The 12718-nt window shown below is 41.7% G+C and overlaps 1 protein-coding gene across 2 annotated transcripts in view; it reads left to right on the top strand.

Annotated features, from left to right (window-relative positions):
- Positions 1-12718, top strand: part of LOC125446728 (collagen and calcium-binding EGF domain-containing protein 1-like) — a 162931-nt gene that overhangs the window by 107793 nt on the left and 42420 nt on the right. For both annotated transcript variants that reach the window (XM_059640194.1, XM_048520487.2), the window contains exon 4: positions 9235-9369. In XM_059640194.1, coding sequence (XP_059496177.1) covers positions 9235-9369 — 135 coding nt within the window. The remainder of the gene's footprint in view (positions 1-9234; positions 9370-12718) is intronic.

The following is a 12718-nucleotide window of genomic DNA, read 5'->3' as shown; positions in this document are numbered from 1 at the left end:
AGTGATGCCCAACCCCACAAAGGGTTAAAACGGCAGCTAATTTGTGCACAGCAAGTCTCCAAAAACTGTCATGAATGACGTTGATTGAGGTTTAAATGTTAGCCAGGACTCTGGGGAGAACTTTGCTGCTTGTCTTTAACACAATGCCATGTCTTTCATGTATAATGTGAGGCGATGGCTCAGTGGTATTAATGCTTGACTGTTAATCCAGAGACCAACATAATGTTCTGTGGACCTGGGTTCGCATTCCACCATGGCAGATGGCAGGAAGACAGCAGAGGGATACAGATCCTGTCAGTGAAGGCAGTTTTACTTTGGAAGGGCAAAATATGTTTGCACAGGCTTGTATTATTCTTTGTTCGTTTAGTTTAATCCATTATCAATTGTCAGGAAGAACTAATGTCATTTAGGGGAAGGAAACTGCCATCCTTACCTGGTCTGCCCTACATGTGACTCCAGACGCACAGCAATATAGTTGACTGTTAACAGCCCTTTGGGCAATTAGGAATGGTCAATAAATGTTGGCCGAGCCAGGGACACCCTCGTCCTGTGGAATGAATGAAAAAATTCACATCAGAGAACAGTAAATGCATAAGTTTTATATCCCTTCTGAAAGACAACGCATCACTTATGCTGCACTTTCTCTCAGTACTTCAGCAGATATTTGTGCTCAAGTCTCGAAGGTAAACCTTGGAAACACAGCTTTTGCCCTCTCGGATAAAATTACCACAAATCGAGAATTGATCATCTATTAATAATACGTACACAATATACATAATGAATCAGTCTGTAAAAGTGTTATTGCATTGAATTATTTTGAGACATAAATTAAGACATCAGATTCGATGATGGAAACACATCTGTGACGTTGCTGGCTGCATAAAATACTTTGCAAATGGAAGCTGGGGCTGTATTCTTTAACAATCATTAGGTGAGTTACGTTGATTTAGAATTATAACTTACACAAAACCTTACAATGTGGTGTTCCATCACTATGCTGCATTGTGATATGATCTTGGAAACTTATCTTGTGAAAGCTCAGACCCATTAATCTTCAACTATGATGCAGTGACAATGTAGTCCAAGGGAAGGGGTAGCACATTCCATTGGCACAATGTTACTGCAGCACTTACAAAGTCAACTTGGCTTGTCTACCACTTGTTTGTCAAATGAAATAGTACCTCTGGTCATGGTTGATAACCATGTTCTGCACCTTTCAGAAGTTAGTTTATGAACTAAGATTCACTTTAATGAAGGTTGACTTGATTGAAATAGGCAAGGAGGAATGGAGAACGCTCTTTATCCAACGGGAAGTCAAGACATCTGGTCCTGAGGGCCAAGAAATGAGGGAGTTGATAAAATTCCGCATCAAGTACGTGCAAGTGCCCAAAGAACAGACCAGACTAAAGCAGAGGTTCTCAAAGTGTGGTCCATTGGTGGTTACCAAGAGTTTTTCTTTCGGTCTGTGGGCTGAACCAAAAGGGAAGTAACTGATGCACAAACACTTTGCCAGGACAGAATCTCATCTCCACAGCTCACTTGATGTCACACAAGCAGAACAGTAAGAATTCCAGATTTCTGCTACTGTTTCCACATAATGGCGCGATCGGATTTTCAACACCTGCAGGGCTGCCAACAAGGAGGAGGTACCTGGAGGCCATCATGAGACTGAAACTCAGTTCTAATAAGGACTTGAAATGTTAGCTCGGTTTCTCCGTCCGCAGATGCTCCCAGACCTGAACTGTTCCTGCAAATTCCGCTTTGGTTTGTTTTGAGACCAGAGCTCTCCTACTTGCAGCCAGACAGGAGCCCACTAATGTCTCATCAAAAGGAGCACTGTTCTTTGTGTTCACTCTTTGGAGTATTTATGTGGATGTGAACAAAAATAGCGTGAAATAATACTAGTCAGTAGTCTGCAGCGTCTTTTTACCCTACCCAAGTTGTCTGTTGGTGAGAAAAATTGAGAACCATTAGCTTTATTGGTGCAAAGGAATGAACAGGCTTCGGAACATAGGTACTCAAGTCTTGGAAGACAAGTTGAGAAAGCCATTAAAATTGCTTAGTCCATAGGAACAAAAGCTATCAGAGTAGAATTAGACCATTCAGCCCATCGAGTCTGCTCCATCATTCAAACATGTTTCCCAATCCCATTCTCCTGCCTTCTCCCTGTAACCTTTGATCTCCTTACTAATAAAGAAACTATGTATCTCAGTCATAAACACATTCAATGAACTGGCCTCCACAGCCAGCTTGAGCTGCTAAATTGGAAATAATTTGAGTAAACTGATTTAAAATCGAAGTAATGCATGTGCCGGAGATATAAAATAAAAAAAAACAAGAAGTGCTTGAGAAACTCAGCAGATCTTTTTTACAGAGATAGCAGGAACTGCAGATGCTGGAGTTTGAGATAACAAGGTGTAGAGCTGGATGAACACAGCAGGCCAAGCAGCATCAGAGGAGCAGGAAAGCTGATGTTTCGTCTGAAGAAGGGTCTTGACCCGAAGCTTCAGCTTTCCTGCTCCTCTGAAGCTGCTTGGCCCGCTGTGTTCATCCAGCTCTACACCTTGTTATCTCAGATCTTTTTTACTGCCAGTATTTACTGTGGAGAAAGAAATGGAGGTTAGAGAACTCAGGGAAATAAATATTGATGTTTTGTATTCAGTTCGCAGTACAGAGACAAATTTCTGGAGATCTTAGAAAAGTGTGGCAGATGGAGTTTAACTCTGAAAAGTGTGAGGTGATCCCTTTTGGAAGGACATATTTGAAAGCAGAATACAGGGTTAACGGAAAGATTCTTGGCAGAATGGAGGAGCAGAGGAATCTTGGGGTTCATGTTCACAGGTCCCTGAAAGCTGCCACCCACGTGGATACAGTTGTTAAGCAAGCATATGGCATGTTAGCTTTCATTAATAGAGGGATTGAGTTCAAGAGCCATGAAGTTATGCTTCAGCTATACAAAACCCTGATTCGACCATGTCTGGAGTACCTTGTCCAGTTCTGGTCGCCTCATGACAGGAAAGATGTGGAAGTGTTGGAAAAGGTGCAAAGGTGATTTAGTGATTTACCAGGATGTTAGAGATAATGGGAACTGCAGATCCTGGAGAATCCGAGATAACAAAGTGTGGAGCTGGATGAACACAGCAGGTCAAGCAGCATCTTAGGAGCACAAAAGCTGACATTTTGGGTCTAGACCCTTCGGGCTATCTCGTTTACCAGGATGTTGCCTGGAATGGAGGGAAAGTCTTACAAGGAAAGGTTGAGAGCGCGAGGGATTTTCTGTTTAGCATGATGAAGGATGAGAGATGACTTGATAGAGGTGTACAAAATGATCAGAGGTATAGATAAAGTGGACAGCCAGAGACTTTTTCCTAGGATGGAGGTAGCTATTACAAGGGGACATAGTTTTAAAGTGAGTGGAGGTAGATATAGGGGAGATGTCAGAGGTAGGTTCTTTACTCAGAGAGTGGTAGGGGTGTGGAATGCATTGCCAGAGAGGGTAGTGGAGTCAGTCTCATTAGGGGCACTTAAGCAGCTATTAGATAGGCATATGGATGATTGTGTAAGGTAGGGGTGGAGGTCAGATAGACTTTAGGTTTAGGGTAAAACTTCAGCACAACATCGTGGGCCAAAGGGCCTGCATTGTGCTGTGCTGTTCTATGTTCTACGTTCTATAAAGGTGAATAAATCTCCAGGATCTTATTACGTGTTTCCCAAGATGTTGTGGAAAGCTAAGGAGGAAATTGCAAGGGCCCTAGCAGAAATATTTGTATCATCTATAACTAGGGGTGAGGTAGCTGGAGGAATGGAAGCTGGCTAATGTTGAACCTTTGTTTAAAATGGGATGTAAGGACAAGCCTGGGAACTACAGACCTGTGAGTCTCACATCGGCGGTAGGTAATTTAATGAAAGATAGGATTTACATGCATTTGGAGAGGCAGGAATGATTAGGTACATTGAGCATGATTTTGTGTGAGGGGAAATCATGCCTCACAAACTTGATTGAGTTTTTTGAGGAAGTAAAAAGATTGATGAGGGCAGAGTGGGTGATGTTGTTTACTTGGACTTTGGTAAAGCCTTTGACGAGGTTCCATACGGTAGACTAGTTAGTAAAGTTAGATCACACAGGATTCAGGGTGAACTTGCCAATTGGATACAAAGTTGGTTTGATGGTAGGAGGCAGAGGGTGGTGGTGGAAGGTTTTTTTTTGCACTGAAGGCCTGTAACCAGCTGTGTTCCATGGGGATCAGTACTGGATCCAGTTTGTTTGTCATTTATATAAACAATTTAGATGAGAATTTAAGAGGCATGGCTGGTTATTTTGCAGATGTCACCAAGATTAGTGATATAGTGGACAGTGAAGAAGGTTATCTGATAACAAAAAGAGATCTTGATCGATTGCATCAATGGACTGAGGAGTGGCAGATGGAGTTTAATTTGGATAAATGCAAGGTGTTAAATTTTGGTAAAACAAACAAGGACAGGAATTATACAATTCATGGTGGGGCCCTGAGTGGTGTTATAGAGCAGAGAGACCTCGGGGTCCACTGACACAGTTCTGGGAAATTTGCATCACAGGGTGGTTAAGAAGGTGTTCAGCAAGCTTGCCTTCATTGCTCAGACCTCTTGGGTATAGGAGTTGGGATATCGTGAGAAGGTTGTACAGGATGTTTGTGAGGCCTGTTCTGGAATACTACGTGCAGTTCCGGTCAACCTGTTATTAGAAGGATATTATTAAATAGCAGAGTGTTAGGAAAAGATTTATCCCATGTTTCCGGGAATTTGCGGGGGGGAGGGGTGGGGTGCGGTTTGAGTTATAAAAGTAAGCTGGATAGTCTTGGACTTTATTCACTGGAGCATAGGAGGTTGACAGGTGACCTTATAGAGGTTTGTAAAATCATGAGCAGCAGAGATAAGGTGAATGGCAAAAGTCTTTTCCCTAAGGTGTGGGAGTCAAAGCCAGGGGGCATATTTTTAAGATGAGAGGAGAAAGATTTAAAAAGGATATGAGGAATCAATCTTTTCACACAGTAAGTGGAATGAACTTCCAGAGGAAATAGTCAATGCAAGTTTAGTTATGACATTTAACAGACATTTGTTTAAGTACACGTACAGGAAAGGTTTGGAGGGAAATGGGCCAAATGCAGGCAAGTGGGGTCTAGTTTAGTTTAGAGACATGGTCGGCGTGGACTACTTGGATTGAAGTGTCTGCCTCCACGCTGTGTGAATTTATGACACATTGCTGTACAGAGCAAAACAGAGTTAATTTTTGAGCTTAATATGACTCTTGCAACAAAAACAAAGTTGCTGGAAAAGCTCAGCAGGTCTAGCAGCATCTGTGATGGAGGAAACAATGTTAACGTTTCGGGACCCGTTTGTTGTAATGACCTGTTTCTGTACTGCAAACTGAAAGAGGAGTAATTTTGTTCTTTCTAGGCTTTCATGAAATATAGCTAACACCAGCATCTATTGCCCTGAACTGAGTCCGTAGTTAAGACTCAACAACATGACCATGGTTTTCAAGTCACATGTAGGCAGACTTCCTTCCTGAAACAGCAGTTGGAAAACAGATGGATTTTTAACCATCAATGGTATTTTCCTTACTGGAATTACATTGTAGATTTATTCATTTAACTTTAATTTCACCAGCTACCATGATGTGAAGTCATGACGCTAAAGCTTTAGCCTGGATCTCTGGTTTGCTAGCGCAGTGACATTACCATTATGCCTCTCCATCCCACATTATCGCCATAAAGACAAGGAAAGTTTAATTCGCTGGAGAACAAGTTGGATTCCAGCACACACCTAGGGATTGGTAAATGAAGTAGAAGCTGTTCTGATAGCATCTCCTAGGGGAATTGGTGTCATGAATATTGTTACCATTGTGTGGAACTGTGATCCGACTGTGACATTTGTTCTATTTTTGAACAGTCATGGAACTGTATTTATTGTTAAAACCATTCATCAGAACTGAAATACAGGTTGGAAAGCCAGTCAGTCAGACAGGTCTGAACAGAACACTCTAAGAAAGTGAACAGAACATTTTATGAGTTCACTGCTAAGTTGTCACATCTTTTCTGAATGCTCTCCATTGTGTTCTTAAATGTCCATCTCCAAGTTATTAGAGACCTGCCATGCTAAATGAGCTTGTATGTTTGCCCTTACGTTGACCCTTACATTTATACAACCTTATCCATTTCTCAACCGAGTTCCCCAAACAAAAATCTCCTTTTGTTAGTGAATTGGCTTGAGTTGTGTGACGAAGGAACTTTTCCTGGTCAACTGTTCCTCACAGAAAGAAGGGAAGGACTTGGATTTGATCTCACCATGTCAGGAATTTTCAAATCTTCTGTAGTTAACAAGCAATTTCGAAGCATGTCCACTGTTGCAATGGAGAAAACATGGCAGACAACTTACTCACAGCAAGATCCTCTAAAGATGAATGTGATAAATGACCAGGAGGTCTCCCTAGATAATATTGGTGGGGAGATGAATAATGGCAAAAACTCAGTTGTTCTTCTTCCAATCAATCTCCACTTGTGGGTCTTGATTTAAGATTGCATGTGCAGAGCAGCACTCCTTCCGCTGTGTCTCGGAATGCAAAGCTGGATTCTATCAATCTCCCACTGATGATCTGAACCCACAACCTTCACGATACCTTCACCCAAGCTACTGCCAGCAAAAAGGGACAGAGACAAAGGTTCACTCCACAAGGAACATCAATTGAAATATTAATAGAGATTAGGATTTGGCACTGAGTTTCCAAGTTGCAACCAAATCCTGTGACATTGCACCTGTAGCACACGTGAGGAGCCAATATCTTTTGAATTCTTATGCTTTGGATGGTGCTGCACATGTACAAGATCTGTCCAATCATGCACGGGATGTGGCCTAGTTGTCCTTGAGAACTTGGTACTCTCTTGAACCATCGCAGTCAATGTGCTATAGGTTGACCTACAATGCCATTACTGAGGGAATTCCAGGATTTAGACCCAGTGACACTGAAGGAACGGTGATATATTTCCAAGTCAGGATGATGAGTGGCCTGAAAGGGTCCTTGGAGAAGATGGTACTCCCATGTTTCTGCTGTTTCTAGGTGATCATGGGGTTTCAAAGTTATCCTCCATGCACAGTCGTATGCTCAGTCCTATGCCTACATTGACTGGGTAAGTGTAAATGGGTAGATAGACTGGGCATGAACAAGGTCCTTCCATCACCACAGCATCCACCTACTTAGCAGCTCAGCTGAGAATCAATGGAATTCACCAAACACAAGTGGTTTCGACCACTCCCGCGGCTGAAGCATGCAAGCGTTGAGGTGTTAAGTGAGTCCTCACACACAGCAAGGCTGCTGGATTGTTTGGATTTACTAAAGTAAAGTTTACAGCTGGAACTGAGACGACAGAATGGGTTTACATTTCATGCAATTTAGAAGAAACAAGAGGGGAGGAGGGGAAGCGAAAGATCATTAGGTTAACAGAGTTTACAATATGTCAACACTGACGAATCCTTGCCCTTACCTATTAACAATGTAAAGCTGTGTATTATGCAATTATTTAATTGCATGACAGGCCCAGAAAGACAGCTTGAAGTTTCACACGCTAATGTGCCTTCTGGCAGAATACAAGTTGATGGAACGCTTCCAGTGTACTGCTGGAAACAAGGACATCCAGTTTACCAAACAGCATTTTCCATTCATGAATTGTCATAAATTATCTGCTGTTTGTACAGTTCTCATTTCAGCTCCTGCCTCGTGGTCCTGACCTCTTTCCATTCCAGCTTTACTCACACCATTACAGTCAGTTTTCCTTTGCTTTTATCCGCAAACTTCTTACCCCCTTGTTTGCAAATAGACTTTACTTGTGGAGTGAGGGTGGGGAGCTTGGGAGGAATGAGGGAAGAGAACATTGTGGGGAAGCTGCTTTGGTTCTTAGAAGGACACAATGAGCCGAGACATCCCCAGGCCCCTGAGTGACCTGGGCAATCGCAAGTCACTTGGGAAAATGTAGCGAGAATGCAAAATGGAATTGTCATTGTCAAGGTCAAGGAGAAAATTCCGATTATCCATCCCACGGTTTTAACAGCTGGTATGAGAGTCTTGCTAGTGAGCAGTGGGGAGGCCTATGTGCGTCTATTAACATCTAGCCTCACCATAATGACATTCAATCTGCTGTTTGCCTAGGTACAGGTGAGAAACTAGACGGTGCCAGTTCCCAATATGACAGGCAAACTTTGCTGTGTGGCAGCTCAGCTCGCCATTTACCTTCTCCATGCTTAGCTAGCATTCTCCAGCATCTCTGGGCACACTCAGTGGGTAATGATTGCTGGCACCCTCTATCACCAGGGTTTGGCATCAGCAAAGCACCACCTCAGCATGGAACATTTCCAGCCCCACTGTTCCAAACTGTTCTCTGTTCCAAATAAGAGTCATATTAAGTAAAAACCGAAAGAACTGTGGATGCTATAAATCAGGAACAAAAACAAAAGTTGCTGGAAAAGCTCAGCAGGTCTGGCAGTATCTGTGAAGGAGAAAACAGAGTTAACGTTTCGGGTCCGGTGACCCTTCCTCAGAACTGGTTCAGTTCTGATCCTAATCACTGCAATACACCATCTGGTGGCAAATTCCATGTTTGCCTGATTCCCCCAGGTTTCTCCCAAGCGGGGGTGGCATGGTGGCTTAGTGGCTAAGTGGTTAGCACTGCTGCCTCACAGCTCCAAGGACACAGGTTCAGTTCCAGCCTTGGGTGACTGTGTGACATTTGTACATTCTCCCCGTGTCTGCACAGGCTGGCCCCCAAAGATGTGCAGGTTAGGTGGATTGCTAAATGGGAAACACAGGATAGGGTGAGTTTGGATGGAATGCTGTTCAGAGAGTCAGTGTGGACGTGTTGGGCTGAATGGCCTGTTTCCACACTGTAGGGAGTCTATGAGACTTCACTTGTTCCATATTGCCTCCCTCTTTAAAATGAAACCGCAGTGGTCATCTTGTATTTTAACAAACTTATTCCCATGGTCTCAGAACTTCAACAATCTCCCTTCAACTGTCATTCTATAGTCAATTCACATCAAAACCAAACTTTATTCCACCATGACGGCCAGATTTATCCACTCAGCTGTCTTAGACTTTGCTTTAGTACATTGGGATGTCTCAATGCAAAACAGATTTTGACTTTATTGGCAAAACATTGAAGTATTAAAGACCTTGCATTGTTGACTTAGTATTTTCTTAATCTCTAGATGCTGATGTCTGTGCTGGCTCACCTTGTGAACAGCAATGCACTGATAATTTTGGACGAGTTGTGTGTACATGTTACCCTGGATATCGCTTTGATCGAGAGCGACACAGAAATCATCAGGCGCCCTACTGCTTAGGTGAGATTGTGGATTTTATTAAAATGTACTGCTAATCTACAGCCTCTTCATTGAGATACTGCACCCCATTGTATTTTTTTTACCTTACATGCTACATATTCTCATAGAATCGCACTAGTAAAGGACAGGACTCAATGTATGTTGCCTCTGCGTTAGGAGATTACCTTTGTTTAGGCAATGTGGGCGTAGAATCAGTTTGGATGGAGATGAGGAATAATAGGAGAAGTACGTTACTAATGGGAATAGTCTACAGTCCCCTTAACAGTAGCCACCATGTGGGATAAAGTATATAATGAGAAATATTGGGTAGTTGTGATAATATTCATGGGCGTTCTTAATCTATATATTAACTGGAAAAATCAGATTGACAGTAATAGCCTGGATGAGAAGAGTGTTTTTGAGACAGTTCCTTAGAGCAGAACATTCTTGAACCAACCGCTCAGCACATTATATTAGACCTGGTAATATGAAAGAACTAATTACTGACCTCCAGGCCAAAACACCCCTAAGTCATAGCAGCCATATTATGATTGAATTTTACATCCCATTTAAAAGAGAGAAGTCTGGATCCTGGATTTGTATTTTAAACTTAAAGGCAACCCTGTGGCCAATAAGCTGAGAAAGCTGAAGTGAGATGGTATACTAAGCTGGGCATTAGGTCAACAGCAACACAGTGGCAGACATTTAAGGGGATATTTTGAGAATACTCAGAATAAGTACATTTTTGTTATAAAGGAAAATTCTAAAGGGAGGACCCACCAACTAGAGAAGTTCAGGAAAGCATCAGACTTAGGGAAAAGACATATAAATGAGCGAAGAAGAATGGCAGGTCAGATGATTGTTTCGAGTACAGAGAGCAGCAGAGAATGACAATAAGGTTAATCAGGAAGAAGAAATTAGAGTATGAGAGGAACCTAGCTCAGAATGTAAAAGCAAGAGCTTTTAAAGATATGTGAAAGGGAAAGGAGTAAATAACGTGAGTGTTGGTCTTCTACAGTATGAGAGTGGAGAGTTAATACATAATAAATAATTTAACTACATGAATAAATATTTTGCTTCTCTCTTCGCTATAGAGAATACAAAACATATTTCAGTAACGGCTGTAAATCAGGAGGTGGAAGGGAGGGAGGAACTTGGTGAAATTATAGTCGCTAGGGAAATAGCACAAAGCAAACTGATGGAGCCCTGGACTACTGAATCTCCAGGTCCTCATGGACTTCATGCTGGGGTCATACATGAGATTGCTAATGAGGCAGTAAATGAGTTGATGTTATTTTGGCAGAATTCCTGACTGAAATTTAGCAAAGACAACTCCTCTATTCAAGATGCAAAGAAAACAGATAACGGGAAACTACAGGCCAATCATCTTGAAGCCTTTTATGGGCAAGGTGTTAAAAATCAAAGTGCAGACTTAGAAAAACTCAATACAATCAGGAAAAGTCAGCATGATATCATGTTCAACCAATAATTTAAACTTCCGTAAAGGAGTAACATGTGGATAAAAGAGAGATGTATTGTACCTAGATTTTCCTAATGTGCCACATCAAAGGTGATCATGAAAAGTAAAAGCTCATGGTGTAGTGGGTAACATATTAGTACAGATTGAAAATTGGCAACCTGGCAAAAAACAGAGTATCATAAATGGGTCCTTACCTGATTGATAGGATGGAGTTCCACAGGGATCTGTGCTGGGACTTCAAACTTTTACAATTATATCAATGACTTGGATCCTTTGATTTTCTCCATTTTCCACGATCTGCCAGCCTCGACCTTTCCTCATTTTTGTTTTTGCATTAGTGCTTGTTTTTGTTGCTTGAGTAAACCCCAGGAATATAAGTAAAACAGCTACCCATCGCCTGGGGAGGCAATGGTCTAGTGGTATTATTGAAAGACTGTTAACTCAGGAAACTCAGCTAATGTTCTGGGGACGCAATTTCAAATTCTGCCACCGATGGTGGAATTTAAATTCAATAAAGAATGTGGAATTAAGAGTCTAATGATAACCATGAAACTATTATTTATTGTCAGGAAAAATGCATCTGAAAAGGAAATCTGTTGACCTTACCTGGTCAGGCTTACATGTGACTCCAGACCCACAGCAATGCGACGGAGACTTAACTGCTCTCTGGGCAATTAGGAATGGGTAACAATTACTGGCCCAGCCAGAGACACACAAATGCCATCAGAGAATCAGAACAAAAAATTACTAACAAGTATCATTACCCACTGAGGGAATTCTGTGTTTCTGGTTGTGGGTTCTTGCTTAGGCCCTGAAATAGCTATTATTTTGACGAGTAACAATATATAGTGCCTTGTACAGCAAACTCAGCAAAAAAGTCGTTGTTAATCCTTAGGTAAGCATCCTTTTTAAAGGCCAACAAAAATAAACTTTTACACACCATGATTAATTTACATGCACATCAAAGGACTGTAACTATACAAAAACTGCCATTGACCCAAATAGGGAGATGTCAAGACAGGTGACAAAAGGTCGGTCAAAGGGACAGCTTGTCAGGATGTTTTAAAGGGTGGAGGGGAGATGTAAGACCATGGAAAGGTTCAGGAAAGGATTTCAGAACTTGTGCCACAGGTAACTGAAGACATGACCACTGCGATAAAAATTTTGTATTGTTTGAGTGGAACACAGAAGAAATATATGCATTTTGTTTATTCAAAGATTCCTGGTGGGTTTTATTACGGCTAAACTAATACGTACAGTACAATCTCCAGGCACATCCGGCTACAGTGTAGAGTGTTTGTGGCTTTTGGATAACATACAGCTACTTGACTGATTCGCATGTTGAGCCTTTAATGGGACATCAGGTGATAATACAACAGCAATTGCAAAAACCATCACTTTAAAGGATGGGCAAGAGGTCAGGATGTGATATGTGCAGAAATCTCAAATGTTTGCAACGTTGCTGGATACTATAGAGATGGACAGGAGTGATGCCGTGGAGAAAATTAAAAACAAGGATAAGAATTTTTAAAACAAGGTATTGCCAAAGCAAGTGCCCATGTGGATCAGTGAGCACAGGAGCAATGGGTCAACAGGTGCCAGGTAGGATATAGGTAACAGACTATAGAAAGGGTACGTTTTATGAATAAGACAGGACGACCTTTATGGAAATTGCTTTTTGAATGAAAAATTGGTTCGATGAAACTTCAAATATTAGTGGCCATACACTGCTCCAATTAATTTCCATATAAGATCAGGGGCCTGTCTCTCCAGCCTCAAGTTCCTCAATCATTTTGTAGCAGGCGTTTAGTGTTACATTTGGTCTTATACTGTTCCTGTGTGCAAATCTATGCAAACTTGAGGCCATTGTTTTAAAATACTGTCACATTT

This window comes from Stegostoma tigrinum, chromosome 36, assembly GCF_030684315.1.
Source record: "Stegostoma tigrinum isolate sSteTig4 chromosome 36, sSteTig4.hap1, whole genome shotgun sequence".
Classification (NCBI taxonomy): domain Eukaryota; kingdom Metazoa; phylum Chordata; class Chondrichthyes; order Orectolobiformes; family Stegostomatidae; genus Stegostoma; species Stegostoma tigrinum.
The sequence above is the reverse complement of the archived record's forward strand: the minus strand, read 5'-3'. Positions and strand labels throughout refer to the sequence as shown.